At 65.5% G+C, this 25,365-nt stretch overlaps 1 protein-coding gene across 9 annotated transcripts in view; it reads left to right on the top strand.

Moving 5' to 3' along the window:
- ARHGAP23 (Rho GTPase activating protein 23) overlaps nucleotides 1-25,365 on the top strand; it is a 34,112-nt gene that overhangs the window by 5,398 nt on the left and 3,349 nt on the right. For 2 of the 9 annotated variants that reach the window (XM_074557585.1, XM_074557583.1), the window contains exons 2-23: nucleotides 11,762-11,944; nucleotides 14,165-14,189; nucleotides 14,874-14,966; nucleotides 15,315-15,393; nucleotides 15,605-15,659; nucleotides 16,420-17,851; nucleotides 18,279-18,434; nucleotides 18,553-18,664; nucleotides 18,742-18,799; nucleotides 18,902-19,039; nucleotides 19,125-19,424; nucleotides 20,953-21,014; nucleotides 21,321-21,448; nucleotides 21,581-21,699; nucleotides 21,780-21,935; nucleotides 22,872-22,950; nucleotides 23,229-23,302; nucleotides 23,401-23,490; nucleotides 23,582-23,707; nucleotides 23,798-23,839; nucleotides 23,951-24,044; nucleotides 25,261-25,292. In XM_074557585.1, coding sequence (XP_074413686.1) covers nucleotides 11,762-11,944; nucleotides 14,165-14,189; nucleotides 14,874-14,966; nucleotides 15,315-15,393; nucleotides 15,605-15,659; nucleotides 16,420-17,851; nucleotides 18,279-18,434; nucleotides 18,553-18,664; nucleotides 18,742-18,799; nucleotides 18,902-19,039; nucleotides 19,125-19,424; nucleotides 20,953-21,014; nucleotides 21,321-21,448; nucleotides 21,581-21,699; nucleotides 21,780-21,935; nucleotides 22,872-22,950; nucleotides 23,229-23,302; nucleotides 23,401-23,490; nucleotides 23,582-23,707; nucleotides 23,798-23,839; nucleotides 23,951-24,044; nucleotides 25,261-25,292 — 3,633 coding nt within the window. Of the gene's footprint in view, nucleotides 1-152; nucleotides 410-9,135; nucleotides 9,530-11,761; nucleotides 11,945-14,164; nucleotides 14,190-14,873; nucleotides 14,967-15,314; nucleotides 15,394-15,604; nucleotides 15,660-16,419; nucleotides 17,852-18,278; nucleotides 18,435-18,552; nucleotides 18,665-18,741; nucleotides 18,800-18,901; nucleotides 19,040-19,124; nucleotides 19,425-20,952; nucleotides 21,015-21,320; nucleotides 21,449-21,580; nucleotides 21,700-21,779; nucleotides 21,936-22,871; nucleotides 22,951-23,228; nucleotides 23,303-23,400; nucleotides 23,491-23,581; nucleotides 23,708-23,797; nucleotides 23,840-23,950; nucleotides 24,045-25,260; nucleotides 25,293-25,365 lie in introns of those variants that run through there. The other 7 variants (XM_074557586.1, XM_074557584.1, XM_074557580.1 and 4 more) reach the window with 6 other exon arrangements.

Raw genomic sequence — 25,365 nt, 5'->3', positions numbered from 1 at the left:
GGTTCCAGCTGTCCCGGCTCCGGTTCTGCTGTCCTGGTTCGCGTTCCCGTTCCCACCCCGCCATCCCGGTGCCGGTTCCCGGTCCCTCCCGCCGGGCGGGCCGTACCGAGCCGAGCCGCCCCGTGCCCCGCCCGCCGCCGCGGGCGCCCGGAGGAGGCGGAGCCGCGACCGGGGCCGGGGCCGCCGCCGGCCCAGCCCGAGCCGAGCCGAGCCGGACCGCGCCGTGCGGGGCCGAGCCGGGCCGAACGCAGCGGGACGCGCCGCGCGGGGCCGCAGCGGGCAGCGCCGTGCGGGGCCGTGCCGAGCCGAGCCGTGCGGAGCCGGGCCGAGGCGAGCCGAGCCCGCCCGCCGCGCCCCGATGAATGGGATCGCCTTCTGCCTGGTCGGGATCCCGCCGTCCGCCCCCGCGGTGAGCGACACCGGCGGCAGCGGGGACACCGGGGACGCGGCAGCGGGGACTGGGAGCGGCGCTGGGGGCACTGGGCGGACTGGGAGGGTGTGGGCTCGGCGGAGCGGGGTCTGGGAGGAACTGGGGGGTACTGGGCGGGCTGGGGAGGGAGCAGGCTCGGGGAAATGGGGCTGGGAGGAAATGGAGGTACCGGCTGAGCTGTAGGTCTGGGGGAATAGGGACTGGGGGAACTGGGAGGGACTGGGAGAGTGCGGGATGGCGCCGAGGTCTGGCAGCGCGGCCGGGTGTTGGGTGATGCCCTCGGGGACCGGACCGGGACTGACCCCGTTCTCCGGGGCCGCGCTGTGGGTCAGGGCCAGCGGGTCCGGGGTGTCCGGCCCCCCACGCCACGCCACAGGCGCTGGTGGCCGCGGCGGCCTGTCCCCAGCCACAGCGGCGTCGTGGCAGGGCGGAGGGGCTGCGGCGCCCGGATCCGGCACGGAGCCGAGGGGGAGACCCCGGGAAGGCGCTGCCCCTTCCCGGGACGGACCCACGGACACCCACGCACTTCCTCCGAAACTCCCGGCCGGGCTGGCTGCGAGCGGCTCCGGCCGATCCATCCCCTCCAGCGCTCGCCTCCGGGCAGGCAGCAACCCCCGGCGTGCCAGGGGCTCCTGGAGGCCAAATCCATCCCCCCCAGCCCCGAGCAGCCCCCCAGGATCTGCTGACCGAGGGTGGGCATCGGCATCGCTCGGCGCCGCTGCCCCGGAGGGCGATTCCCGTCTCCCGGTGGTGGTGCCAAGGAAGGCCAGCCCAGCCCTGGCTACGTCCCCATTTCCTGCCCGTTTTATGCCAGATCCCGGCGAAACCTTGGCGTGGGGATGAGGACGGCGCTGGGGGACGTGGGGCGGGGGTCTGGCGGCCGTGGGGACCCCTCGCTGTGGGACTGGCACATCCTGGCCCCAGAGCTGGATTGGTCCCTCAGTTCCTGGTTTTTTGAACTCGGCTTCCTCGGCCCCGGCCACGGGGGAATTAACCGGCCTGAAAGGGTTAACTGGGGCGTGCGGAGTGGCCCGGGGATGAGGAGCTGCTGAGCATTAATCATGGTTCCTCCTGGACCCGTCCCTGCTTACCCCGTACCGCTGGGTGCCGGCGCTCGGAATTTCGGGATGGGGATGGGTGTGTGTGTGAATCTTGGAATCGGCTTTTCTGCTGCGTTTTGGGGTGAAATGTGCCCTCCTGGGGGGCGGCACCTTGGGCAGGGCTCGAGTCGCTGATTTGGGGGATTTGGGGAGCTGGGGGATTTGGGGTGCTGAGGGATTTGGGGTGACTTTGGAGGGGTTCATTACCCACCACGTGTAGGGATGAAGGCTCTTTGCCATCCTCCCGTGGGGATTTAGTGCTGCGCCAGCAGAAATCCTGCCCGGCAGGCGCCCCCAGGGCTGCGTGGCAGGGACAGCGTCCCACTGTCCCCAAAGCCTTCACGGCTCCTGCCCCGAACCCTTTTTTCTGTCTCTGCTTCACAAATTGAATTTCTTCACGCCTTTCCCCCCCCCCCCCCCCCCTTTCTCTCTGAACCCTGAACTTGAAAGACAGGAAAAGCCTGTGCTTGGGGCTGCTGCCGCAATCCCGCCTCGCCAGCGCGAAACCTGGCACGGGCACCGGGCTGGGCCACGCGGTGCCACCCGGGGTCCTGCTGGTCACCCTGGGCTGGTGGCAGCCCTGGCTGCCAGGGCTCTGACCTCTGTGGTTTGACCTTGGCGTGTCCCGAGTCACCGCTGGCACCGGGCCCTGCAGGGGGACAGGGGGGTGATGGTGATCCCAAATGTGACCCGGGGCTGGCAGCACTGCCCGGTGCCATCATCCAGGGTCAGCTGCCAGGCTGGGGGTTATTTGGGGTTTGGGGGCTTTGGGTTTGGAGAGTTTGGGGGCTGTGGGTTTGGGAATTTGGGTTTGGGGAGTTTGGGTTTGGGGGCTTTGGCATGGGGGGGACAGCTTGAGGGGCATGCTGAGTGTGGGACCAGCTCCAAACTGGAATTTGGAGCCTCTCCCCAGTTCACGTGGAGCCACTCACTGGGAGAAAGCACACGGGGATGAGGGGGGGCTGTCCTGGGAAGCTGCCGAGCTCCGGGATGGCCTTTTATTCTCATTAAAAGGGAAAAAAACAGGATTAAGTTTCAAGTTGGTGCTGTCCCATTAATAAACCAAGTTTGTCTTCGGCAAGGCAGCAAGACCTGATTTAAAAAGGAATGGAGATAGATGACCTATTTTAAGCTCTCAAGTTGGAAAATATCGACCTGGCTGCCTCCAGCCCGCCAGCGGCTGGGCCGGCTGTGCCAGCTGGGCCACAACGCGCTCCCAAAACCCTCCTGGATATCCCTAAACCTGCCTGGTTCTCCCAAAACCCTCCTGGATATCCCAAAACCCTCCCAGATATCCCAAAACACACCCAATTATCCCAAAACCTGCCTGGTTCTCCTGAAACCCTCCCAGATATCCCAAAATGCACCTGGCTCTCCCCAAACCCACCCGGCTATCCCAAAACCTGCCTGGTTATCCCTAAACCTTCCTGGTTATCCCAAAACCCGCCCAGCTCTCCCAAAACCCGCCCAGCTCAGGATGCCCCAGGTGGATCCTTCAAAGGCGCCGCCGACCTCCTGCCTGGAGCTCCTGGAGCGGTCGCCTCCTTTCTCCCCAGGAGTTCATTAAGGCCTCGCTAATTGCCAGCCCGGCACACCTTGGCGTGGCGCAAGAGCCGCGGCGGCGCGGTCCGGCAGCTCGGTGCCACCGCGGCCACGCCGGGATCGGTCACATTCCCCGTGGGTTCGGTGTCACCAGGGTTTGGGAGAGGTTTTAGGGGTGGTTTTAGGGGTGAGGGGTGTTGGGGTGTGGGGTTGACCCCGATCCTTGGGGGATGAAGCTGGAGCTGGGCTGGCCTTGGGGAAAACGGGGTGAGTTGTGCCAAAGTGACCAAAATGAGGCAGTGGTGACCAGGGGGATGGCCCTGGTGACAACAGGGATGGCCCTGGTGGCTGTGGGGTGGTTCTAGTGACCATGGGGATGGAGCCTGGTGACCAGGGGGATGGCCCTGGTGGCCATGAGGATGGGACCTGGTGGCCTTGGGGATGGGATCTGGTGCCCACAGGGATGGCCCTGGTGACCATAGGGACAGCCCTAGTGACAGTGGGGACAGACCCTGCTATTGCCCAGTAGAATTCCTTTTCCAAACGCAGCAGGAAGGATTTGGGGCTTCAGGAGCCATCCCAGGCTGGGGAACAGTTCCTGACACAGCCCTGAGCCCCACGCTCATGTCCCCTTCAGTGACCAGCCAGGTCCCCACTGCCCCTCTGGTCACCCACCCCCCGACCTGTCCCCGCACACCCCGGGGCGCCCACGGTGACCGTGCCCCCCCTGCCATCCCCCGAGGGCAACAGAGGGTCCCTTGATGGGGCCGAGCGCGTGGGGCAGCCCCGGGGCGGGTGGGACGGAGCGCGGTGGCTCCGGGGGACAATCGGGCCATTGTCGCACATCCTTGTGGCACATAGTGGCTCTTTTTGTGCGCGCCGGGCGGGGGCCGGGCTGCGGTGCCAGCGCTTTCGGGGCCAAGCGTGGTCCCCAGCGGGGCTGGCGGTGACTGGTGTGGCAGCAGGGGCAGGACATCGATGTCCCCGGCCGGGGAGGGGACACGGACTGGACGTTTGGCCACGGACGCGTGTGGGATGAGGAAAAATGTTGGGCTGCTCCTAATCGCAGGAAAACGCTGCTGGGTGCTGCTGGAGCTCGGTGTCCCCAAAGCTGTGTCCCCAAAGCTGTGTCCCCAAAGCCACCTCCTGTCCGCGCTGTGGCCGGGGGAAGCTCAGGACCCCTTTTTGCTTCTTATTTCCACCATCCAGTGAGGGCTGTGGGGTTTGTGCTCCCTCCCAAACCCTCAGGCGTCACCTCAAGGGTGTCCCTCACATCTCTGGGGGCTTCCCCACCCCAGGCCCCCCATCCTTGGAGGGGGCAGGGGCTGGAAGGAGCTGCAGCCTCCCCCTGACCCCCGTGGGTCGCGTTTTCCACGCAAGGTGCCTCTGGAGCCGCCAGAGGAAATGGCTCATTGTTAGCCCGGCTGAAAAAAACAGAGACCCAAAAACCGGCCCTAATGAGGCCAGCTTCTATTTGAGGGTTTGCACGGGAAAAACAGGAAACGGAATCCTGTTACTTTTCTAGGGCCCGCTGCCGATAACGCCGATTGTAGGATGGGGCACAGGAGGAGGAGGAAGAGGAGGAGCTGGCGATGAAGGCAGCCCCAGCGTGGCCTTGGTGGTCCCGCTTCCTCCTTGGCTGGGGGGTGACAACTCCTTGGTGGCTCCGTGGTTCCCGTCTTTGTGCTGGCTCTGGTGTGTCCCCAGCCTTGTCCCTGCCTCGGGGCTGCTGGCACTGGGTGTGGGGACAATCCAGGAGGGATGAGGAGAGCTGGGATGGGGAGATGGACAGAGCACAGCGCCGTGGAAAGGGGGTCACTGCCTAAAGTGTCCCCAAAACTGGCCCTGGCTGTGCTATGTCCTGTGGATGTCCCACAGCCCTGTGGGTCTGTCCCCTGTCCCCACCACCCGTGGGGTTCAGGAGGGCTGGAATGGAGCCACGTCCTACCCTGGAGATGTGACAGGGAGGGTCCACGTGGATGCTGTCACTTCAACGCGGTGACATCAGCTGGTGACACCTGCAGGGCTGCTCACAGGGACAATCCAACAATTGCAGCCCAGGGATGCCACCAGGGATGCCAGCAGCCATGGGAACCAGCAGGGACAGTGCCACATGCCTGGAGAGCCACAGTGGGCACCAGGAGAGGCCAGGAAAGGGAATGAGGTTCTGGGGTCCCCACATTTCTGTGGATGTGGCAGCAGGGACCCCCTGTCCGGGCGAGCTGGAGCTGCTGCTTCCAGATGTGTCAGGAATGGGAATCCCTGCGGGTCCAGGGGCGGCATCTCGGGGTGACAGTGCCAGGACAGTGACAGTGCTGGGTTTGGTGACAGGACAGAGCCACCTGGGGTGGGCAGGGGAGGGGACACTGTCCAGAGAAACAGGAAGGAAGGAAGGAAGGAAGGAAGGAAGGAAGGAAGGAAGGAAGGAAGGAAGGAAGGAAGGAAGGAAGGAAGGATGGAAGGATGGATTTCCTTCCCCATGTTAACACCCAGGAATGTCACAGGGATGGTTGGTGGATGGAGCAAACCCTTCTGGCATCAGCTGAGAGTCACCCCAGCACTCCCACCCTCCCAGGGCTGGTGCATCCATCCTGAGGAGTCCTGCCTGGGCTGGGACCTGACACCTGGGGGGTTTCTCTCCCTCACCGAGGTGGTTTTTCCTCCTTTTCCCTCCTTTTCCCAATGCTGCTGCTCCCACCCAGGATGTGCCTGCACTCCCAGGGCTCCCACCCTGCTTTCCCCCATTCCCAGTGGGATCCAGCTGTGTGGGATTGGGGTGGCGCAGCTCCAGGGGCCCGGAGCACCCCGGGGGCTGCTGCCAGCACCCCCCTGAAATCCCTGCTGAGCTGCAAAGCTCCTCAGCCCCGGTTCGAGTTAAAGAGAATTAAAATGCTTTCTCCTGCCGATCCCTAATCCCCGCGGCTGCGGCAGGGCCCAGGGGATGCCCGGATGCTCCCGGCGTGGTCACCTGTCCCCACCCCGGTTCTGCTGTCACTTCACCCCCCTCCCCGGTCCAGGTCCCGCTGCCGGAGCATCCCCATCCCCTTTCCTGCAGGGGAGCATCGATCTCAGCCCTTTTTGGGGGTGCAGCCCCCCACAAACGCTGCCTGGAGCCCGGGGAGGGCGTGTGGGATCCCCGACCCCCTTCCCCATCGCAGCTTTGCCATAAAAGGGCTGGAAATGGGTTATTGTCTCAGCAGTGTTTTCTCCTCCTCCCAAATCCTATTAAAACCTCATTTTTCTGACCCTAATCTCAGCTGGCCCTTCTGGGGGGGGGGGATTAGCGGTTGTGTCCCCCCCGGCCCGGCCCCGCTGGGTCCGTGCTGGCGAAGCGCGGCCGGAGGGGGGCGGCTGTGGGGCCGCGGTGGTGGCAGCGCTGCTGTCGCTGTCGCTGTGTCCCTGTCGCTGTCCCTGCCCAGAGGGTGACGTTATCCTCGCCGCGTGCCAGGGCGATGGCGCCGCTGGCAGGGACAGCTGGTGACATGTCCCCAGCTGGGACCGGCGGCTGCAGCCCCGCGATGTCACCGCGCTCGGGGCGGGGTGGGGTCGGGCCAGGAGCAGCACGGGTGGGACAGGGGGGTGGCATCGGGGTCAGATGTGGGCATCCCTCAATACGGGAGCAGGGCCGTGTGTCCCCCTGTCCATGTGTCCCTCTGTCCGTGTCTCCACCTGTCTATGTGTCCCTGTCTGTGTGTTCCTGTGTGTCCCCCTGTCCATGTATCCCCCTGTCCGTGTATCCCCCTGTCCGTGTGTCCCTGTCCGTGTCCCTGTGCATGCCGGGAGCTCCCTTTGCAGCGTATTTAGGACACTCCTGTGCAAACGGAACGTTCTGGAAGGCGTCCAGGCCGCTCGCATTCCTCGGGGTGGAATCTGCCCCCGCCAGCGCCGCCTGACCTTTCCCGCTTTGGGCTGCGGGAACAATCCCAGGGACCGTCCCCTCGCTGTCCCCCCGCCAGGGCTCGGGGACCCCTCCCCAGGCCCCTGCGGGCTGCCGGGGCAGCTCAGTGCCACCACGAGGGGCTGAGGGGGTGACAGGGTGGCACCCACGAGGGGCAGGGGGCACTGACAGGGTGGCACCCACGAGGGGCAGGGGGCAGTGACAGGGTGGCACCCATTGTCCCCAGCTGTCCCGGGAGCTCCGGGCTGATCCAGGCCCCATTCCCGGCTGGATTTCCCCCCTGAGCCGGGAAGTGAAGCCCCCCGGGGCTGTTTGCACTCTCAGCCCAGTCTGGCTGCTCCAGCCGGGCGGCTCAGCGAGCTGGGACACGCCAGAGCCTGTCCCTGGGCTGGGCCGAGGCCACCGGGGTGGCCCCGGGCTGGCTCAGGGACAGACCCCGGGCACAGGACCCAGGTGACACTGTGGTGGCCCTGGGGGTGCTGCTGGCATGGTTTGGCTCCCTTGTGTCCCCATCCTGGTTTGTCATGGCTATGCCGGTTTGGAGGGCACGCCGGGTGTGCAGAGGAGTCCCTGGGGACACTTTGGGTCCTTGGGGACATGGCTGCCACCAGGCCACGCTGCCCAGCTGGCCTGGGCTTGGTGCTGGAGCTGTTTTGGGGCAGATCCGTGTCACCTGCAGGGGACACTGGGGACATTCTGGCCACCGCAGCATGTCCCTGTGTCCCCACATTGTGTCCTTGTGTCCCCACATTCCATGTCGCTGTATCCCCACATTCCCTGTCCCCTTGTCCCAAATTCCGTGTCTCTACATTCCCTATCTCCCTGTCCCCGCACTCCGTGTCCCCCTGTCCCCGTGTCCCCACATTCCCTATCCCCGTGCCCCACATTCCCTATCTCCCTGTCCCCGCACTCCGTGTCCCCCTGTCCCTGTGTCCCCACATTCCCTATCTCCGTGCCCCACATTGCATGTCTCCCTGTCCCCGCACTCCGTGTCCCCTCGCTGTGCCCACCTGGCGGGTGTGTGGCACCCCCCTGGCGGGGCGGGGCCAGCCGGGGGTGCCCGCCCGGGCCCGCGGGGCTGCAATGCCAGCAATGCCCGGCATTTCCCGGCGTGGCCTCCAGCGCGGCAGGAATGCGGCCGGGACCCCCTCGAGCGGGGACAGGGACAGGCAGGGCGGGAGGGGACAGCCCGGGGGATGCTGCCAGCCCCCAGCCTCAAACCGAGCTGTGCTGGCTCCGCTCTTTTCCTAATTCCTCCCAAAATTGGCTGCCACAGGGGGTGCTGGTGTCGCTGTTCCTGGGGGACAACAGGGGACCCACCACCCCTGGGTATCCCCCAAAATGAGAGGTGGGGCTGGGGGTGCTCTTGGTTTGATTCCAGCTAGGAATTGTCCTTAGAGCATTTTTTAAAATTTTAAAATAGTTTTTTTTTTTTAATTTAAAATGATTTAATTTTTTAATATATATTTTTAATTTTTTTGTCTCCTTTTTGCCACAGGCACTGAGAGGGCCGTGAGATGCTGTGTGTGTCTCTGTGGGGATATTTATATTTTTGGCCTTCATGGGGCTGTTTTGGTCCCTCTGGGGGATTTTGGTCTTTGGGGTGCAGGACACGTGTCCCCCCCACTCCCAATTGCCAGGGGGGGACACAGAGGGGAGCTGGGGTGTCCCGCAGCCCCCCCAGCTCTCCCCGGTGGGGACAGAGGGTGACAGCTCGCTCCGTGTCCCCGGCATCGCCCGGTGCCCTGCGGAAAGGAAGGAAGGAAGGGGCCGGGAGGAGGGAGAGGAGGAAGCGGGGAGGGTGGGATGCTGCCCGGGGTGATGGAGGAAGAAGGGGGCGGATTGAAAAAAATTAATAAAAAAGAAGGGAAAAAATTGAAGGGAAAAAAATTAAAGGGAAAAAATTAAAGGGAAAAAATAGAAGGGAAAAAAAAGAAAAAAGAAGAAAAAAGGGAAAGTCCTGGCAAAGTGATACCGGTGGCGGCGGGCGGGTGAGGGCGCTGGGGGCAGGGGTCTGGCTGGGGGCGGTGGGCTGGGCACTGATCCCTGCCAGCAGCTGGAGCCGCAGCCGGGACTGTGCTGCCCGCCCTCCCCGCGTCCATTCTTCCATCCATCCCTCCCTCTTTCCATCCCTCCCTCCCTCCCTCCCTCCCTCCATCCGGGGCCGGGGGTGGCTGTGCCTGGGTGGGGGCTGAGCAAGCGAGCGTGAGGCGGCTCCTCGGGCCCGCCGGCTCCGGGAGGGGCGGCTGCCACCCCCATGGGGGTCCCGATCCCGGGCTGAGAGCCCCGAGCGCCGCTGGGATGGTGCAGGAGAGCGCGGGGGTCGCGGCGCGGGGGTCGCGGCGGGGGCTGCGGGGGCGCTGCCGGCCGCCCCCGGCCCCCAGCCCCAAGCGGCTGTGGAGCGTGGAGCGCTCCGGGAGGGGCTGGCGCCTGGAGCGGCCCGTGGGGGTGGACTGCAGCTCCCCCGAGCCCCGCTGCATCTGGCTGAGCAGCCTGCGCCGCCACGCCGCCGCCGCCGAGCCCCCCGGGCCCGCGCCGAGAGCCGAGCGGTGCCGCCGGGTGAGAGCCGGGGAGCGGGGCAGGGTCGGGGAGGGCGGGTGGGGGTCTCGGGAAGGGGTGGGTGTCTGTCACAGCGCCCCCGTGGCTGGCGGGTTGTCCCCTTGGTCCCCTCCTATGCCCGGGCAGGGTCCGGCTCCCGGGTCCTGCTCCTGCTGCGCAGTGTCCGGGGTGGGGACAAATGCTGAACCCAGGGTGGGGGGCACAGCGCTGCTTTGTTGGGCAGGAGGGGGACACTGGCAGGAGGGACCTGGCCCCACTGTGTCCCCTTGGCAGGAGGGACCTGGCCTCAGTGTGTCCCCGCAAGGGTGGCTTGGTGACGTGGGGGACAGGGGCTTGGTGACACCTGTGCTGGGGGGTGGAGGAGCTCACAGGGATTGGGGTCACCCAGCTGGGGTTGTCGGGATGTCACAGGATGATGGAGGGGTGCCCCCATCCCTGCAGCGCTCGTGGGAGGGGGATTTGGGGCTCCTGCGTCCTGAGGACGCAGCTGGGGGAGCACGGCAGGAACCAGGGGCGAGGCTAAAACCGAGCCAGAAATTTGGGAGGAGGGACAGGGCTCTGAGGACAAACGGCTGAGGTGACAAACTGTCTGTGGGAGCTGGAGCATCTCAGCCAGCACTGGGTGGCTGCCCAAGGCCACAACTGCAGGCTTTGAAGCCTAAAAACCTCCAAATCAGGGTAGTGGAGAGGGAAACTGAGGCACAGCAGCCAGGCAGAACGGTCACCTCACACCTGGGGACACGTCCCTGAGCTGGAGCCGCCTGCACGGCCGTGACACGGGGACACGTCCCTGTCCCCGCGGGCCGTTGGTGTCGGCAGCCCTCGCTGCTGCCGGGCCTGTCCGTGCCGGTTACCATCAGCGGGGCACATTCAGCTGTCAGCTTAAAAATAATCCGGCGAGCCGGGGCCGGCACAAAGGAGGGCGCAGATGGGCCGGGCGCCGCCGGGATGCTGCCGGGGCCGCGGGATGGGGTCCCCCGGGAGCGGGGGGCGCCCGTTGCCAGCTGGGTTGGGGTCACCCCCTGGGATTGGTGGGGTGGGAGGGGTTGTGGTGCTGGCAGAGGGGTTTTGTGGCTCTCCCGTGGTGGTTCTGTGTGGTTTTGGGGGCAGCCGATTTTTGGAGGGGATCAAGGCAGTGGCAGAGGTGTGTGCTCGGCACAGGGACCCCGTTCCCAGGGGGACAAGACCCCCGTGGGCACCTGGACTCCGTGCAGGACGTGCTGGACAGGGGGCACAGCCCGGCCCTGCGTCTGATCTCCCCACCGGCAGCGAAAAGGCCCACTCAGCACAGGCACACACAAAGGCTTTTTGTGCCTTGTCCCTTTGTGTCCCTTGTCCCCGTCCCCTCCCATCCATCGCTTCCACCCAGACAGCCCCTGAATTTTAACACCCTCACCCCAGTATGGGCTGACTCCGGCAGCGGGGAAGGAGCCAGGGCTTGGGCAGGGTCCCTGTGGATCCCTCTGGATCCCTGCCTGTCCCTCCTGCTCCCACATTCCCAGTTTCCCTGGATTTGGCAGAGCTGGGTGGTGCCAGGACATCAGACAGTGCTTTCTGCTCCCCTCGGCCCTGGAGCTGCTCCCACCCCAGCCAGATGTGCTGCCAGATGTGCAGCCATGGGGAGCAGCCCCGGCCCTCGCTGGGGCCGTGCTGAGCCCTCCCAAACCCATCCATCCTGAACTCCAAGCTCCTGGAATTCGAAACCCAGGAGTTCACCCCAGGTGTTGGCACTCTGGCTGCTCCTCGGTGCCAGGAGATGTGCCCGTGGTTGCTCCAGCTGTGCCACAGCCCCATTCCCTGTCCCAGCACTGGCGCTGGGAGCTGTGGGATGGAGCCACATCCTCTTGGCGCTGCACTGGGCAGTGTCCCCTGCCAGGTCCCTGCCCCGTTTTGGGAAGCCTCACTCATCCCACCACCTCCTGGATGGCTCTTTCCGCCTTTGCCCGAGGTTGTTGCTGTGGCATCGAGGGCCTTTTGTCCCCAAGTGCCACATCCCGTCCTGGGTCCCATCCAGACCCCCAGGCACTGCTCATTTATTTTGATTTCCCTTCCATTCATCTCCTTCCCAAAGGCCCCACAGGAGGAGTCAGGGTGGGGGAAGGCTGGAATTCACTGGTGGGGGGCTGGGATTAGGGATTGGGGGGATTGGGAACGGAGCAGCTCTTTGGGCAGAGCTCAGCCCCATCGCGGGGCTCAGGAGCACATGGGGGTGACACCTTGTCTTTGTCCCAGCAGCCGACGCCGGCCCGGAGAGATGGTGTGTCCCCGAACGCCAACGCGCCCCCCGAGGGGGGGTCCTTCCCCTGGGTGGGGCCCAGGACGGTGGCGCTGCGCAAGAGCCCCCAGGGCGGCTTCGGCTTCACCCTGCGCCACTTCATCGTGTATCCTCCGGAGTCGGCCGTGCACTCGGCCAAGGTAGGGCCGGGATCCATCCCGGGGGTGCTGCAGGGGGAGGTGGTGGGGGCAGGATGAGGGCTGGGGGTGGGCAGGGGGAGAGGAGTGCAGCCTCCATTGCCTGCTCTGTTGGGATTCCTGGTGATCATCCCCCCATGGGGATCCCACCCTGGCATGGAGGAGCCCGTGGGGCTGCTGGAGCTGCTGGAAAATGAGCTCTGGGCAAGCAGCACCTCTGGAGACATCTCAGAGTGTTTTGGGATGTGGGATTGTTTGTGGGGATGGAGAGGATCTCTCAGCTCCCAACAGCAGCTGTGGCATTGCTGGGAATGGCAGGAAAAGGCTCCTCGGAGTCCCCGGGGCCAACCAGGGCTGGCGGATTTTTGGTTCCCACTTTCCTGACTGTTGGTGGGGATCTTCCAACTGGACCTGCCCTGGGATCTTGTTTTGGTCACCCACCCTTTTGGCTGACGTCTTTTGGATGGACACGGCCCTGGCTTGGCACCTCTGAGCCCAATCTGGGCAGTGCCTTTCTCTCGAGGATGGAGAGATCTCATGGAGCCCCCCAGCAGCAGCTTCCAGCGTGGATGGAGAGCCCTCCACACCCCGAGGCATGAACCAGCTCCAAACTCCTGGAGTTCTGGAATTCAGAACCCCTTTCTCTCCCCATTTCCTGTGGATGACGAGAGAGGATAATCCGGGATCTGTGTAGTCCCACACATCCCTTTCCCTGCTCCAGACTGGGCAGATCCCTGGACCATCCCATCACCCCTGGAGCCCCACAGCTGCCCCACGGCCCCGGCTGCCCCACGGCCTGGGCGCTGGCAGACAGGAAAGTGCCGTGGGAAGTGAGTCACAGGGTGGGGAGAATCGACTCTCCGGAATCCCCGCTCGCCATCCTCCGGCACCTCCGGCACTTCCCAGGCTCCTCACTCTGCCTCTCCAGCCCCTTCCTGCCTTCCTGCGCCCGGAGCGTGGCCCCATCCCCGCCTGCGTGACTCTGGGGAGATTTGTCATGGGAACGGCCTGAAGCTCCTCCAAACCCGCTCCCACCTCTCCTCTGCTTCCTAAAGATTGCTCCTGCCCCTCTGGGCACCGGGCTGAGCCCTGCCTGGGCGGCAGCACCCGGGGCCAGGTGGAATGGAGCCGGATCAGCGCAGGGAGCTGGAGATGCTCTTGGGAAGAGGCTGGGAATAGCTCCCGGCGCAGCGCCGGCGGGGCAGGGCGCGGTGGGGCCGGCTCAGCAGCAGCAGCAGCAGCCGCGGGGACCGGCACCCCGCCAGCTCCGGGGGCTGAGTTTCGGTGGCTTGACTCAGCAGGGAGGGGACCGGGAGCCGCGCTCGCCGCGCTCATCGCGCTGGAAGCGGGGCCGCCGGGATCGCCTCGGGGCCGGGAGGGGCTCTGGGGTGCCCGCGGGGCCGGGAAGGGCTCTGGGATGCCACAGGACGAGGACGGGCAGGGAGGGGCTGAGTCCGTGCCCGCAGGGGCTCTCGGCGGCCCCACGCTCTCGCTGTGGCCGTGGGATGTGGCCGTTCCTTGGGTGCAGGTGCTGCTCCTTGTCGCCGGCAATGTCGCACACTGGTGCCCTCCTGGCACCCTCTGGGTGGCCATGGAACTTTGGTGACACCAGGGCAGTGTCCCCACCGGCTGGGGGCTGTGGCCAGGCCTGTGCTCCCAGCCGGGCATGGAAAATGGGAATTTCCCTTCCAGGTGCCCAGACCCCTCCTTGGGGGGACCTGAGACCCACCCTGTGCCCCACCCCAACCTGGCACCCCCTGCCCGGGCAGTGTGGCTTTGCTGAGGCTCCCCACGGGGAGTTTTGGGTTAAAAGGGCAGGGATTTGGCACTATTACCACCCCCGGCACAGATCAGTGCCCACCGCAGCCCTGGCGCTGGGAGGCTGCAGGGATGGACAGGAATGAGGATTCATCCAGGATGGGACGGATCCCCCCCTGGAACCCCACGGCAGGGGTTGGGCTCTCCCCGGTGGCCCGGGGTGAAGGGTCAGATGCCACCCCAGGGCTGGCAGGGCCCCTTCCCGCTGCCCTGCCCCAAACCCGGCCCCAGGGCGGCAGCTGGGTGCGGGGGGCTGCGCGGGTCCCGCGGATCCGGTGTCAGGCGGTAATTTTAGCCGGGGGCGGCGGAGGGCAGAGGGACGAGGCTGCCACCCCCTGTCCCCTCCGGTCCTCTGGTCACGGCCCCGCCACCAAATCAATGCTTTTCTCTTTTTGTTTTTGGCAGGAGGAGGAGAATGGGAACCGAGCAGGTGAGCATTGGCGTGGGGACCCTGGGGACAGCGGCACAGGGTGGCACAGGGGAGAGGGGGGTGACGCAGCTGTCACAGGTCGCAGCGGATTTTGCTGTTGTCACCACAGTCCTAAATATCAGCTGGCGATGAAGCCACGCCGGGCTTTGGTGGCGGCTTGGTGGCTCCTGGCACCGGTGATGGCTCGGTGTCCCCAACCCCCGGGAGCTTTGCGGGATGTCACACCCGGAGGGGCTGTGGCGTGGCCAGCACCGGCCCCGGGCTAGCGCGGGGTGTTTGGGGACAGGGACACGGCGCCGCTGTCTCCTCCCGGAGGCTCAGGGTGACGTGAGCGAATGTGAAGGTGTCAGAACGGATCGGCGCTGGCGCGGTGACACGGCGCCGGGGCCGCGCTGCCCGGGCGGCTTTGCCAGACCGGGCACCCGGTATCCAGCCGGGCTGGGGGGCCCCGACCTCGCTCCGGGGGGGGATTTTGGATCCCCGGTGGGCACCGCGCCCGCCTGGCAGCGCCCGGTGGCTTCGGCTCTCGGGGGTGGCGGGGCCGGGGATCTGGGGAGGGACAGGACAGGAGGTGACTGGGCAGGGACAGGAGGTGACTCTGGGGGGGACAGGAGGTGACTCCCCCGCCTCGGGAGCATGCTGGCTGTGGTGGCAGCTCCCTGACACGCTGTCCCCGCGGAGCAGGTCCCGCCCGGAGCCGCCTGGAGCCCATGGACACGATCTTCGTGAAGAACGTGCGGGAGGACGGGCCGGCGCACCAGGCGGGGCTGCGCACGGGTGAGCCGGGGGCGGCTCCCGGCTGCTCGCGGGATCCCGGGAATGCTCCGCCTGCTCCGCCTCCTCTGCCCGGGAATTTCTTGCTTATTCTGCTCTTTTTCTGGCGTTCCTGCTCTTTTCTACCTCTTTCCTCTGTTTCTGAGAGCGCTCTGCTCGCTCTGGTCCTGGGGTGCTCAGAGCAGCCTTGGGGTCCCCTGGGGTTCTCCTGGGTTTGGGGTCCCCCTTTGCTCCCTTTGCCACATGGGATCCGGTAAAAACTCTGCTCAAACCCTGCCCTGGGTGACCGTGGGGACATCCAGGTGCCACCACTCCCTCGTGGTGACACTGTCCCCTTCCCGGGCTCTGCAGGTGACCGGCTGGTCAAGGTGAACGGGGAGAGCATCATCGGGAAAACCTACTCGCAGGTGATCGCCCTGATCCAGAACAGGTGAGCGCCCTTCCTGGGAGGGGAGGTGACAGCGTGGGGACACGTCACAGCAGGCTCTGGGTGCCACTGGGATGACAGGGGCCCTGAGGTGCTTGGGTGACCAGGGACAGTCACCATTGTGTGGGGACAAGGACATTCATATCGTGGGGGATCCAGCCAGGTGTGAGCTTGGGGACAGGTGGGACTGACCTCTCTGTCCCCTGTCCTGCAGTGATGATGTGCTGGAGCTCTCCATCATGCCCAAGGACGAGGACATCCTCCAGCTGGTGAGTTTGCTGGCCAGGTGCCTTGGGGACACTTGGGGACACTTGGGGACACTTGGGGACAGGGGTCCCCCCCAGCATCCCTGGAGGAGCAACGGGTGCAGAACTGGGGGTACTGGGGCAGGAACAGGGCAGATGGGCCATGTGATTTTGGGGGAGCACCCTCAGGCACAGCTGGAGGATGAATTGTCCCAGGTTTCCAGGGCTGACTTATTCTTGGACCCTCTCCCTCAAGTGGCTCTGCCATGAGTACGCCAGCATCTGGGGGTGACAGTGGTCCTGGCAGCATGGCCTGAGTTTGGGGCTCCTCCTGATGCCTCTCCCATCCCAGCTTGGATATTCGGTGGCTTTTTGAGTCACTCACTGCTTGTTCCCAGCCTGGGAGACCCCTTCCCATAGGGCTGGGGGGTTTTGCAGGGTGGTCCCCACCTGTGCCTGCTCTGAGCTCTGGGAGTCCCCTGGTGTGGAGTCAGGGACACGTGAAAAGTGAGCTGGGATGGCTGTGAGTGGGAATTGTCGTGCCGGGGTATTTTAGGAAGGAGGGGAGGGGACAGAGGAAGGACTGCCACTGCTGCCAGCTCTGCTCGGAGCCGGGGGGACCCCGTGGGAAAGTGGGATGGGTGTGGGGGGCTGCATCGAGCCCAGCTGACCCCACGGGAGGCTTGCTCAGGGGTTGGGGGATGCAGAGAGCATCCCTATGGTGGGCGTGTGGAACACTGTGACCCTGTCCCCCCTCCCTGACCCTCTGTCCCCCTCTGCCCAGGCCTATTCCCAGGATGCCTACCTGAAGGGCAACGAGCCGTACTCCGGGGGGGCTCAGAGCATCCCCGAGCCCCCTCCCATCTGCTACCCACGGAAAACGTACCCCTTCCAGGCCCGGGGTGCCGAGCCCGCCCCGGGCCAGCCGCCGGACCCCCGCGCCCCCCGCTCGGCCACCACCGGTCCCTCGTCCCCGCTGGGCGCCCGCAGCGACCCCGGCGGCAGCCCCGCGCACCGCCCCGAGGAGCCGCAGCCCGGGGGTCCTGCCCCGCGCCCCGTAGCACCCCACGGGCACCCCGGCTCCTTCTCCCGCCCCGCCTGCCCCGCCAACGCCGCACCCTCCGTGCCCGACCGCTACGGGATGTCCCCCGCCAGCGCCTCCTGCTATGGCGTCCCCAAGCACCTCCCGGAGCACCGGACTCACTGCGGCTTCAAGGAGGGCACCGGGCGGCCGCCCCGGGATGTGTCGGGTGCCCAGCGTGTGCCCGGCCGCCAGGAGTGCCAGCAGGCGCTGTCGCGCTGGTTCTGCAGCCAGGAGCCGCGGCGCAGCACCTCGGAGGAGCGGCGGCACGCCATGCCCCGCTACCGCAGCGTGTCCCATGACCGCCTGGGCGGCTCCGGGCCCGCGGCCCCGCGGGGCTGGCCCCACAGCGCCTCGCATGACACCCTGCTGCAGCCCAGCCGTGAGGCCTGGGCCCCCCGCGCCCGCTCCGACCACTACCTGGGCAGGTACGGGCGCTCCATGGAGGCGCTGGAGCCCGGCGCCCTGCTGGCCTCGCACCTCGACCGCTCCGCGTGGCCGCCCGAGAGGCTCTGCCGGGCCGCTGTCGCTGCCACCGCCGCCGCCGGGCAGCCCATCCCGCCCGGCTCCTTCGCTGCTTCCTCCTCCTCCTCCTCCTCCTCATCGCGGGAGCCGGTGCAGAAGCACCCGTCGCAGCCCAACCTGCCGAGCGCGGATGACTCGGGCTACATCGGCTACCGCAGCTACAGCCCTTCCTTCCAGCGGCGCACGGGGCTGCTGCACGCCCTGTCCTGCCGCGACCCCACCTTCGGGGGGCTGCCCACCTTCAGCATCGCGCAGCGGGCCGTGGCCCCGCTCAGGGACAGCGTAGTCAGCCCTGCCAGCCCCCCAGCAGCCGCTCCGGCCATGACCAGCGCGCCCCGGGAGCCGCGGCCGGAGGGCGGCCGCGTGTCCGAGCAGCTGGAGGAGCGCCGGGAGGAGGTGGTGCTGCGGCAGAAGCCGCCCACGGGCCGCAAGGTGCCCGCGCCGCTGCGGCAGATGAACTTTGTGTTCTCCGAGGGGGTGAAGGAGACGGACATTTGTGACCCCGCCGGGGCCGCGGGCAGAGGGGACAGGCCGGGCAGTGAGCGGCCGGGCCGGCGAGTGGCTCCCCTGGCGGCCCCCGAGGACTCGCTGGCATCCATCCCCTTCATCGGTGAGTGCAGGGCTCGCTGGTCACCTCCAGGAAGGGATTTAGGAGGTCCCGTGCCAGGGAGGGCACGTTTGGGGATTAGGAGTCCAGAGCATCCATCTGTGGCCAGTGTGGAGATGGGAAGGGCCAGCAGTGCCTTCAATGCCTGGCACCTCACAATGCCCTGCACCCCATAGTGCCCCACACCCCACAGTGTCCTGCACCCCTCTGGATTTTCTGTCCCCAAGCAGGCCCGGGGTTGGTGATGTGGTGCCACAGTTTGGGTTTGAGCACACTCACCCCTCCCTCTCATTCTTCACCCCCTGCCCGGCTGCTGGTTCCCCTCACTGGTGTGAACTGGAGCCCTGCACGTTCCTGCCCTGCTCTGAGGTGGGGGCAGGGAGTTCTCCTGTCCCAACCCCCCCTCTGACACTGCCCACCTCCCTCACAGACGAACCCACCAGCCCCAGCATCGACCTGAAGGCCAAGCATGTCCCGGCCTCCTCGGTGGTGTCCAGCGCCATGAACTCGGCGCCCGCCATGGCCACCAGCCCCGCGTCGCCCACCTTCGCCTTTGCCCTGTCCCGGCACTACTCCCAGGACTGCAGTAAGTGCTGGGGAGGGGGCACCACCCTGGGAACCTCGAGGGGGAGCAGCCCCTGCCCCAGAGCCCTGCCTGGCACCCCCAGGCTCAGTAGGGCGGGTTTGCCCCCTCCGCACCGCAGGCAGCATCAAGGCCGGCCGCCGCTCCTCCTACCTGCTGGCCATCACCACCGAGCGCTCCAAGTCCTGCGACGACGGTCTGAACGCATTTCGGGACGAGGGGAAGATCCTAAGGTAGGGCTGGAGCCCCCTCCCGCTCCCACCGCCCCCAGCTCCCACCCCTCCCGCTGACGGGGGCTCTCTCCCCCCAGGAGGATGCCCAGCCGGGTCCCCAGCCTCCGCATGCTGAGGAGCTTCTTCACCGATGGGGTGAGTGCCGCCCTGGGGGCTGCCCTGAAACCACGGGGGGTTCCCTGGTGGAGCAGGGGGTGCCCATGGCCTCACTCAACACCTCCCTCCTGCCCCTCGCAGTCTCTGGACAGCCTGGGCACGTCGGAAGATGCCCGTTCCAAAAGACACTCGACCTCCGACCTCTCGGACGTGCCGTTCAGCGCCGTGAGGAAGGAGGGTTGGCTCCACTGCAAGCAGATCCTCACCAAAAAGGGGAAGGTAGGCGGGCTCTGCCCCCAGCCCGGAGCCCCGTGGCCCCGCGGGCCGCTCCCTGAGGCCGGCACTCCATCCCTTCTCCCCGCAGAAGGTCGGGGGAGGCATCCGGCAGTGGAAGCGCGTCTTCGCCGTGCTGCGCACCCACTCGCTGTACCTGTGCAAGGACAGGCGGGAGGCGGTGACCTGCGCCCCGGCCCCAGGTGAGGAGGAGCCGCCGATCAGCATCCAAGCGTGCCTGGTGGACATCTCCTACAGCGAGACCAAGAGGAAGCACGTCTTCCGCCTGACGACCGCTGACTTCTGTGAATATCTCTTTCAGGCAGAGGATCGGGAAGACATGCTGGCCTGGATCAAAGTCATCAGGGAGAACAGCAAGGCTGAGGGCGAGGTGAGAGCCACATGGGGCTCCCGGCTGCCTCTGGCTCTCCCGGCACTAACCGCCTCGGCTCTCTCCGGCTCTTTGCCTTGTGCTGCTTCCCCAGGCCACGGCCAGGCCCGCGCCGTGCTCCCAGGGGTGCGTGGGGGCTCGTGGCTCCCAAGAAGAGTGTGGCCCCATGGCCTCAGTGGGGCAGGGTGCGCGGGATGCTCAGCAGAGGGGCCATGGCTCTGCAGGCAGGGCTGGCGCCACATCCGCCGTGTCGGTGTTTGGGTGTGCGATGGCAGAGGAGCCTGCGTGGCTCTGCCAAGGTCTGGTGTGGCTCTGCCAGGGTGCGTCCTGGCCTTGGTGAGGTGTGACATGGCTGTGCCATGGTGCGACGTGGCTGTGCCAGGGTGTGGCCTGGCTTTGGTGAGGTGTGATGCAGCTGTTCCATGGTGCGACTTGGCTGTGCCATGGTGTGATGTGGCTGTGCCATGGTGACCTGTCCCTGCTGTGGTGTGACCTCTCCTTGGTGTCACCTGTTGTGGTTTGACGTGGCTCTGCCTGGTTTGACGTGGCTCTGTTCATGGAGAGAGGGGCACGGTGCCCGTGTGGTGCTGCCGAGGCTGAGCCCTCCCTGGGCACCCCGTGGCTGTGAGGTTGCTCGGGTGTGAGATGGGCAGAGCTGCTCTGGGGCTGCTCTGGTTCCAGTGGTGGATCCCTGGGATGGCCGTGCTGGCGCTGGGCTGGCTGCAGTGTCGCGGTGTCAGTGTCACGGTGGCTCAGTGACTCGGTTTGGTGGCCGTGGTCACGCTGGCTTGGCTCCGGCCTTGGAGATGCGTTGAGCTCGGAGCGGTCTCTGGCTGTCTGTGGTACAGCCCCGTGCTGGAGGGCACAGGGGGCTCGGTGGGGATGGTGCTGCCGGGTCAGAAACGGATGGTGCTACTGGTTTGGATGGTGCTCCAAGGTTGGAACTGTCTGGTTAGAACCAGACAGTGCTGCTAGGTCAGAACTGGATGGTGCTGCCGGGTCGGAACTGGATGATGCTGCTAGGTTGGAACCAGACAGTGCTGACAGGGTCAGAACCAAATGGTGCTGCTGGGCTGGAACCGGACAGTGCTGCTCTTGTTTAGAACCAGACAGTGCTGCTGGGTTAGAACTGGATGGTGCTGCTGGGTCAGAACCAGTGCTCCAAGGCTGGAACATCCGGAGTTGACTGGGCAGATCTGGCACTGTGGTGCTGTGGGGAGCATCCTTTAGGGATGGCTCTGTGCCCATGGAGGCTGTACAGTGCAGACAGAGGTGTGCATGGTCAGCGCGGGTCGGCGGAGTTGTGCATGCTGTGGAAGGACACACCTGTGTCCAGCTCGGACCCCGGTCCGTGGCCTGAAGCAATGGACAGCAGCGGGGCTGTCCCGGGGCAGCGGGGACCTGGTGCTGCCCTTGCCTGGTGCTGCCCGGCCCTGCCCGGCACCCGGCACAGTGTGGACTTGCCCGGGGGTGTCCGGTGGACACGCTGCTCAAGCTCTCCCTTCCCCTCTTCTCTCTGCCTCCCCAGGACCCCGGTTTTGCCAGCCAAGCCCTTATCAGCAAGAAGTTAAACGACTACCGGAAAGTGAGGTACGGACCGGGGTGGTGGGCACCGAGAGCCCCGGGGCGTTGGTCACCCTGGTGTGACGGAGCAAAGCCGGCAGCTCCCTGGATGGGGCAGTGATGGAAGAGCCGCCTGCGCCCGGCGTGGCCTGGGGTCAGCCAGAGTGGCACCTGGCACTTGTAATGAGGGTTGGAGCAGCCTGGTGCTGCCCAGGCTCTCTGTAGGATGCTGGGGAGCCTGGGAGTGGTGCTGGCAATGCTCACAGGGAGTTTTTGTGCCGGGCTGGTGCCCCTGGCTGTGCCCCACCTGAGCTCTCCCTGCTCTCCCTGCAGCCCTGCGGGCGCCAAGCCCGACTCGTCGCCCAAGGGCCCTCGTGGGCTGGGGATCCGAGCCGAGTTCCTGAAGCAGACGGGAACCAGCGCGCCCCGGTCCCCCCGGCAGGATGCCGCTGTCACGAAAGGTGCGTGGGACACCCCAGAAAGACAAACCCGGGGTGCTTTGTGTCCCTCAGGGCTGCTGTGGTGCTCATCCCCACAGGGCTGCTCTTCCCATTTACCCCAAGTGATCCTGTGGGTTTTTCCCCCCACCCCAGATGAAAGCAGCTCCCAAAAAGCCCCGTGGGGCATCAACATCATGAAGAAGAACAAGAAATCTGCCCCGCGTGCCTTTGGCGTGAGGCTGGAGGATTGTCAGCCTGCCCCGGACAACAAGGTAGGGCTGTGCCACCACTGCCAGCCCTCGGGGACTCTGCACAGGCCTGGCACACCCTGAGCCCGTCCCTGTCCCTGCAGAACGTGCCCCTGATCGTGGAAGCGTGCTGCAAGGTGGTGGAGGACCGGGGGCTGGAGTACATGGGCATCTACCGCGTGCCCGGCAACAACGCGGTGGTGTCCAGCCTGCAGGAGCAGCTCAACAAGGGAGCCACCGAGATCAACCTGCAGGACGAGGTGAGGGCAGGGCAGGTGACTGTCCCCATGCCTGGCCCCATCCTTCTCCCCATCCCTATCATGCCTCTGGAATGCTCTCCTGCTCTGTGTCATCATCTCTGTCCCCGTCATCATCCCTGTCCTTGTTATCATCCATGTTTCTGTCATCATCCTTGTCCCATCATCAATTCTGTCCCCATCAACATCCTTGTCCCCACCATCCCTGTCCTCATCATGCCTGTCCCCATCATCATCCCTGTCCTTGTTATCATCCATGTTCCTGTCATCACCCCTGTGTCCCCATAACATCCTTGTCCCTGTCATCATCCTGTCCCATCATCCCTGTCTCTGGCATCATCCTTATCCCCATCATTATCATTCTTTCTGTCATCATCCTTGCCCCCATTATCCCAGTCCCGTCAGTGTCAACCCTGTCCCCATCATCATCACTGTCTCCATTATCCTTGTCCCCATCATTCCTGTCCGGTTATCCCTATCCCACCATCCCTGTCCCCATCATCCCTGTCCCCGTTATCCCTGTCCCCATTGTCCCTGTCCCATCATCCCTGTCCCCATTATCTCTGTCCCATTATCCCTGTCCCATTGTCCCTGTCCCCGTTATCCCTGTCCCCACTGTCCTTGTCCCACCATCCCTGTCCCCACTGTCCCTGTCCCCACTGTCCCTGACCCATCATCCCTGTCCCCGTTATCCCTGTCCCCATTATCCCTGTCCCCACTGTCCTTGTCCCACCATCCCTGCCCCATTGTCCCTGTCGCCTCCATTCCAGTTTCCATCCCCTGGAGTGGTGGCGCCGCCTAGCGGTCGCTGCCAGCGCTGCCGGTGACATCCTGGGGACGCTTCTGTCGCCGGGGCTGTGCCTGGTTTGGGGACTTCATCCCGCTGTCCCCTCGGTGTCCCTGGCTGTCACTCTGAGCAGCCTCTTCTGTCCCTCGCAGCGGTGGCAGGACCTGAACGTCATCAGCAGCCTCCTGAAATCCTTCTTCCGAAAGCTGCCTGAGCCCCTCTTCACCGATGGTGAGTCCCTGTCCCCTGGGGCCGCCAGAGCCCCAAACCCCATCCCCCTGTGTTGGGGACAGGTCCCCAGACCCAGTGACACAGTCACCCATGGCAGGGGACAATGCAGGCCCCCTGTCACCAAGGCCACTTGTCCTTGTCCCTCCTTGCCCTGCAGTGGGACCAGCACTGAGACCCTTCCCCAGTATCTGCAGAGGGTTCATCCTGGGGTCCCTGACTGTGGGGGTGGTGGCCTGTCCCCTCCACCCTGCTCTGACACTCTCATGTGCCACTTTTAGATAAATACAATGACTTTATCGAAGCCAACCGGATCGAAGATGCCAGCGAGAGGATGAGGACGCTGCGGAAGCTGGTAGGGACATGGCACAGGGGCTTTGGTGGGGACACTGCCCTGGAGCTCCCCCTGGGTGGGGACAGCGGGCAGAGGGGTGACCCAGTATGTCCCCACAGATCCGGGACCTGCCGGGCCACTACTATGAGACACTCAAATTCCTGGTGGGTCACCTGAAGACCATCGCTGACCACTCGGAGAAGAACAAGGTACGGATCCCCCCTCCCTGGTAATCTCCTGCCCCACCTGGAGCCCCCTGGCCCGGGATGGGCTGCAGCTCTGAGCTGGCTCTGGGTGCAGATGGAGCCCCGGAACCTGGCGCTGGTGTTCGGCCCCACGCTGGTGCGAACATCCGAGGACAACATGACCGACATGGTGACACACATGCCTGACCGCTATAAGATCGTGGAGACCCTCATCCAGCACGTGAGTGGAACCCCTGGCTGGGCAGGGGGGCGGGATCTGCACCCCAAAAATGGGGATGGAGCTCCTGACCCCTCCCCTGTCTCCCCACAGTCAGACTGGTTCTTCAGTGACAAGGAGGACAAGGGTGAGAAGGTGAGTCCTGTCCCCGCTCGGGGGGTCTCCAGTGGCTCAGGGGGGTGCAGATCCCCAGGTGCGAGCTGGGGGGCTCTTGGCAGTGCCCTGATCCCTGTTTTGCCCCTGCAGACCCCCGTGGATGAGAAGGAGGCTCAGTCTGTGCCCAACATCGAGTACCTGCTGCCCAACATCGGCAGGACGGCAGCACCCGGTGATGCCGCAGGTGAGGGGTGGCACCTGTGACATTGTCCCCTGCACTCCTGGCACCCCAGAGTGCCCCTCCCGACTCTCTGTGCCCCTCTGCCCACATCTGTGGGCACAGCCATGGCCAATCTGTGTGTGCTGGATGGGACATCCCTTCTCCCTCCTCTCCAAAATTGGGAACAGCCCTGGGATGCCCGAGGAGCCCCTGCCCACCCTGTCCCGTCCCCCTTCTCTCCGGTGGCCACTCCTTGTCCCTCAGGGCAGCGCCCACCCCACGGGACCCCCGCCCCTGCCCGCGCTGCCACACCTGGAGATGGGAGCCTTTGACGTTGGACTGATTTCTTACGTTCTTTCCTTGAACTTCTCTGTGCTGTCCTCTTCCTCCTCCTCCTCCTCTTCCTCCTCCAGAGGATCTCCTCGAGAGCTAGAGCGGGTACAGTCTGATCCCGGGTGCATTGCTCACGCACTAACCCTTGGCGGGACACGAGAGAGGGGGAGCAGGGGGACACCGGGAGGGGAGGGGACGCTGTCCTGCCTGGCACTGTCCCCAGGGTCCCCAACACCAGCAGGGGAGCTCCAAATCCTTCTCACTCTGCTTCTCCCTGGCCAGTGCCTGTGGTGGCACCCCACTGCAGGGATGGGTGTGGGGTGTCCCAGAGCCCTCAGATTGTGGGGTGTGGGGGTCCCAATGCCCTGGGAGGGTCAGCACCCCCTTTCTGCCTCCTCCTCTCTCGTTGTCAGCACTGCTAACCCCATCCCGGGCATGCGGGGCGGGAGAAGGGTCTGTGTCCTGTCCTTGTCCCTTACACGGCGGCAGCAGGGCCAGGGCTGCCTGTCCTCTCTGTGTCCCCTCTGTGCCCCTTCTGTGTCCCCTCTTTACCCGTAACCCCCCAGCCTGTCCCAGCCCCTCTCTGAGGCTGGCTGTGCCCTGTCCCTGTCCCCTCTGTGCCCCGTGGCCATGGGAGGGTTGGGGTCCCACTATGGGGGTCCTGGCTGTGTGTGCCTGCGTGTGTCCCCTTTGTCCCCACTCCTCACCCTGGGTAAGGCAACCAATGCCAGGGACCCCCCTGACCACCGGAGCCCCTTGTGGCGCGTCCAGCCGGTGTGACAGCCCCAGCATGTCCCCATCCTGGTTTGGGGGCACGGAGCAGCGTCCCCAAAGAGACCCCAGACCCCTCCCCAGCACTCCTCCCCGCCGGGACCCCTCTAACCCCCCTCTCCCCTCTGCTTTCCAGGCTCCATCCGCAGCGGCTCCGCCAAACCGAAGGTGAGCAGGGTCCCGGGCTGGGGCTGGCAGGGTGGGCACGCGGGGATGGGGACACTCAGCCCGTCCCTGTCTG

This window comes from Zonotrichia albicollis, chromosome 23 (genome assembly GCF_047830755.1).
Source record: "Zonotrichia albicollis isolate bZonAlb1 chromosome 23, bZonAlb1.hap1, whole genome shotgun sequence".
Taxonomy (NCBI): domain Eukaryota; kingdom Metazoa; phylum Chordata; class Aves; order Passeriformes; family Passerellidae; genus Zonotrichia; species Zonotrichia albicollis.
This window is presented reverse-complemented; position numbering and strand designations above follow the sequence as displayed.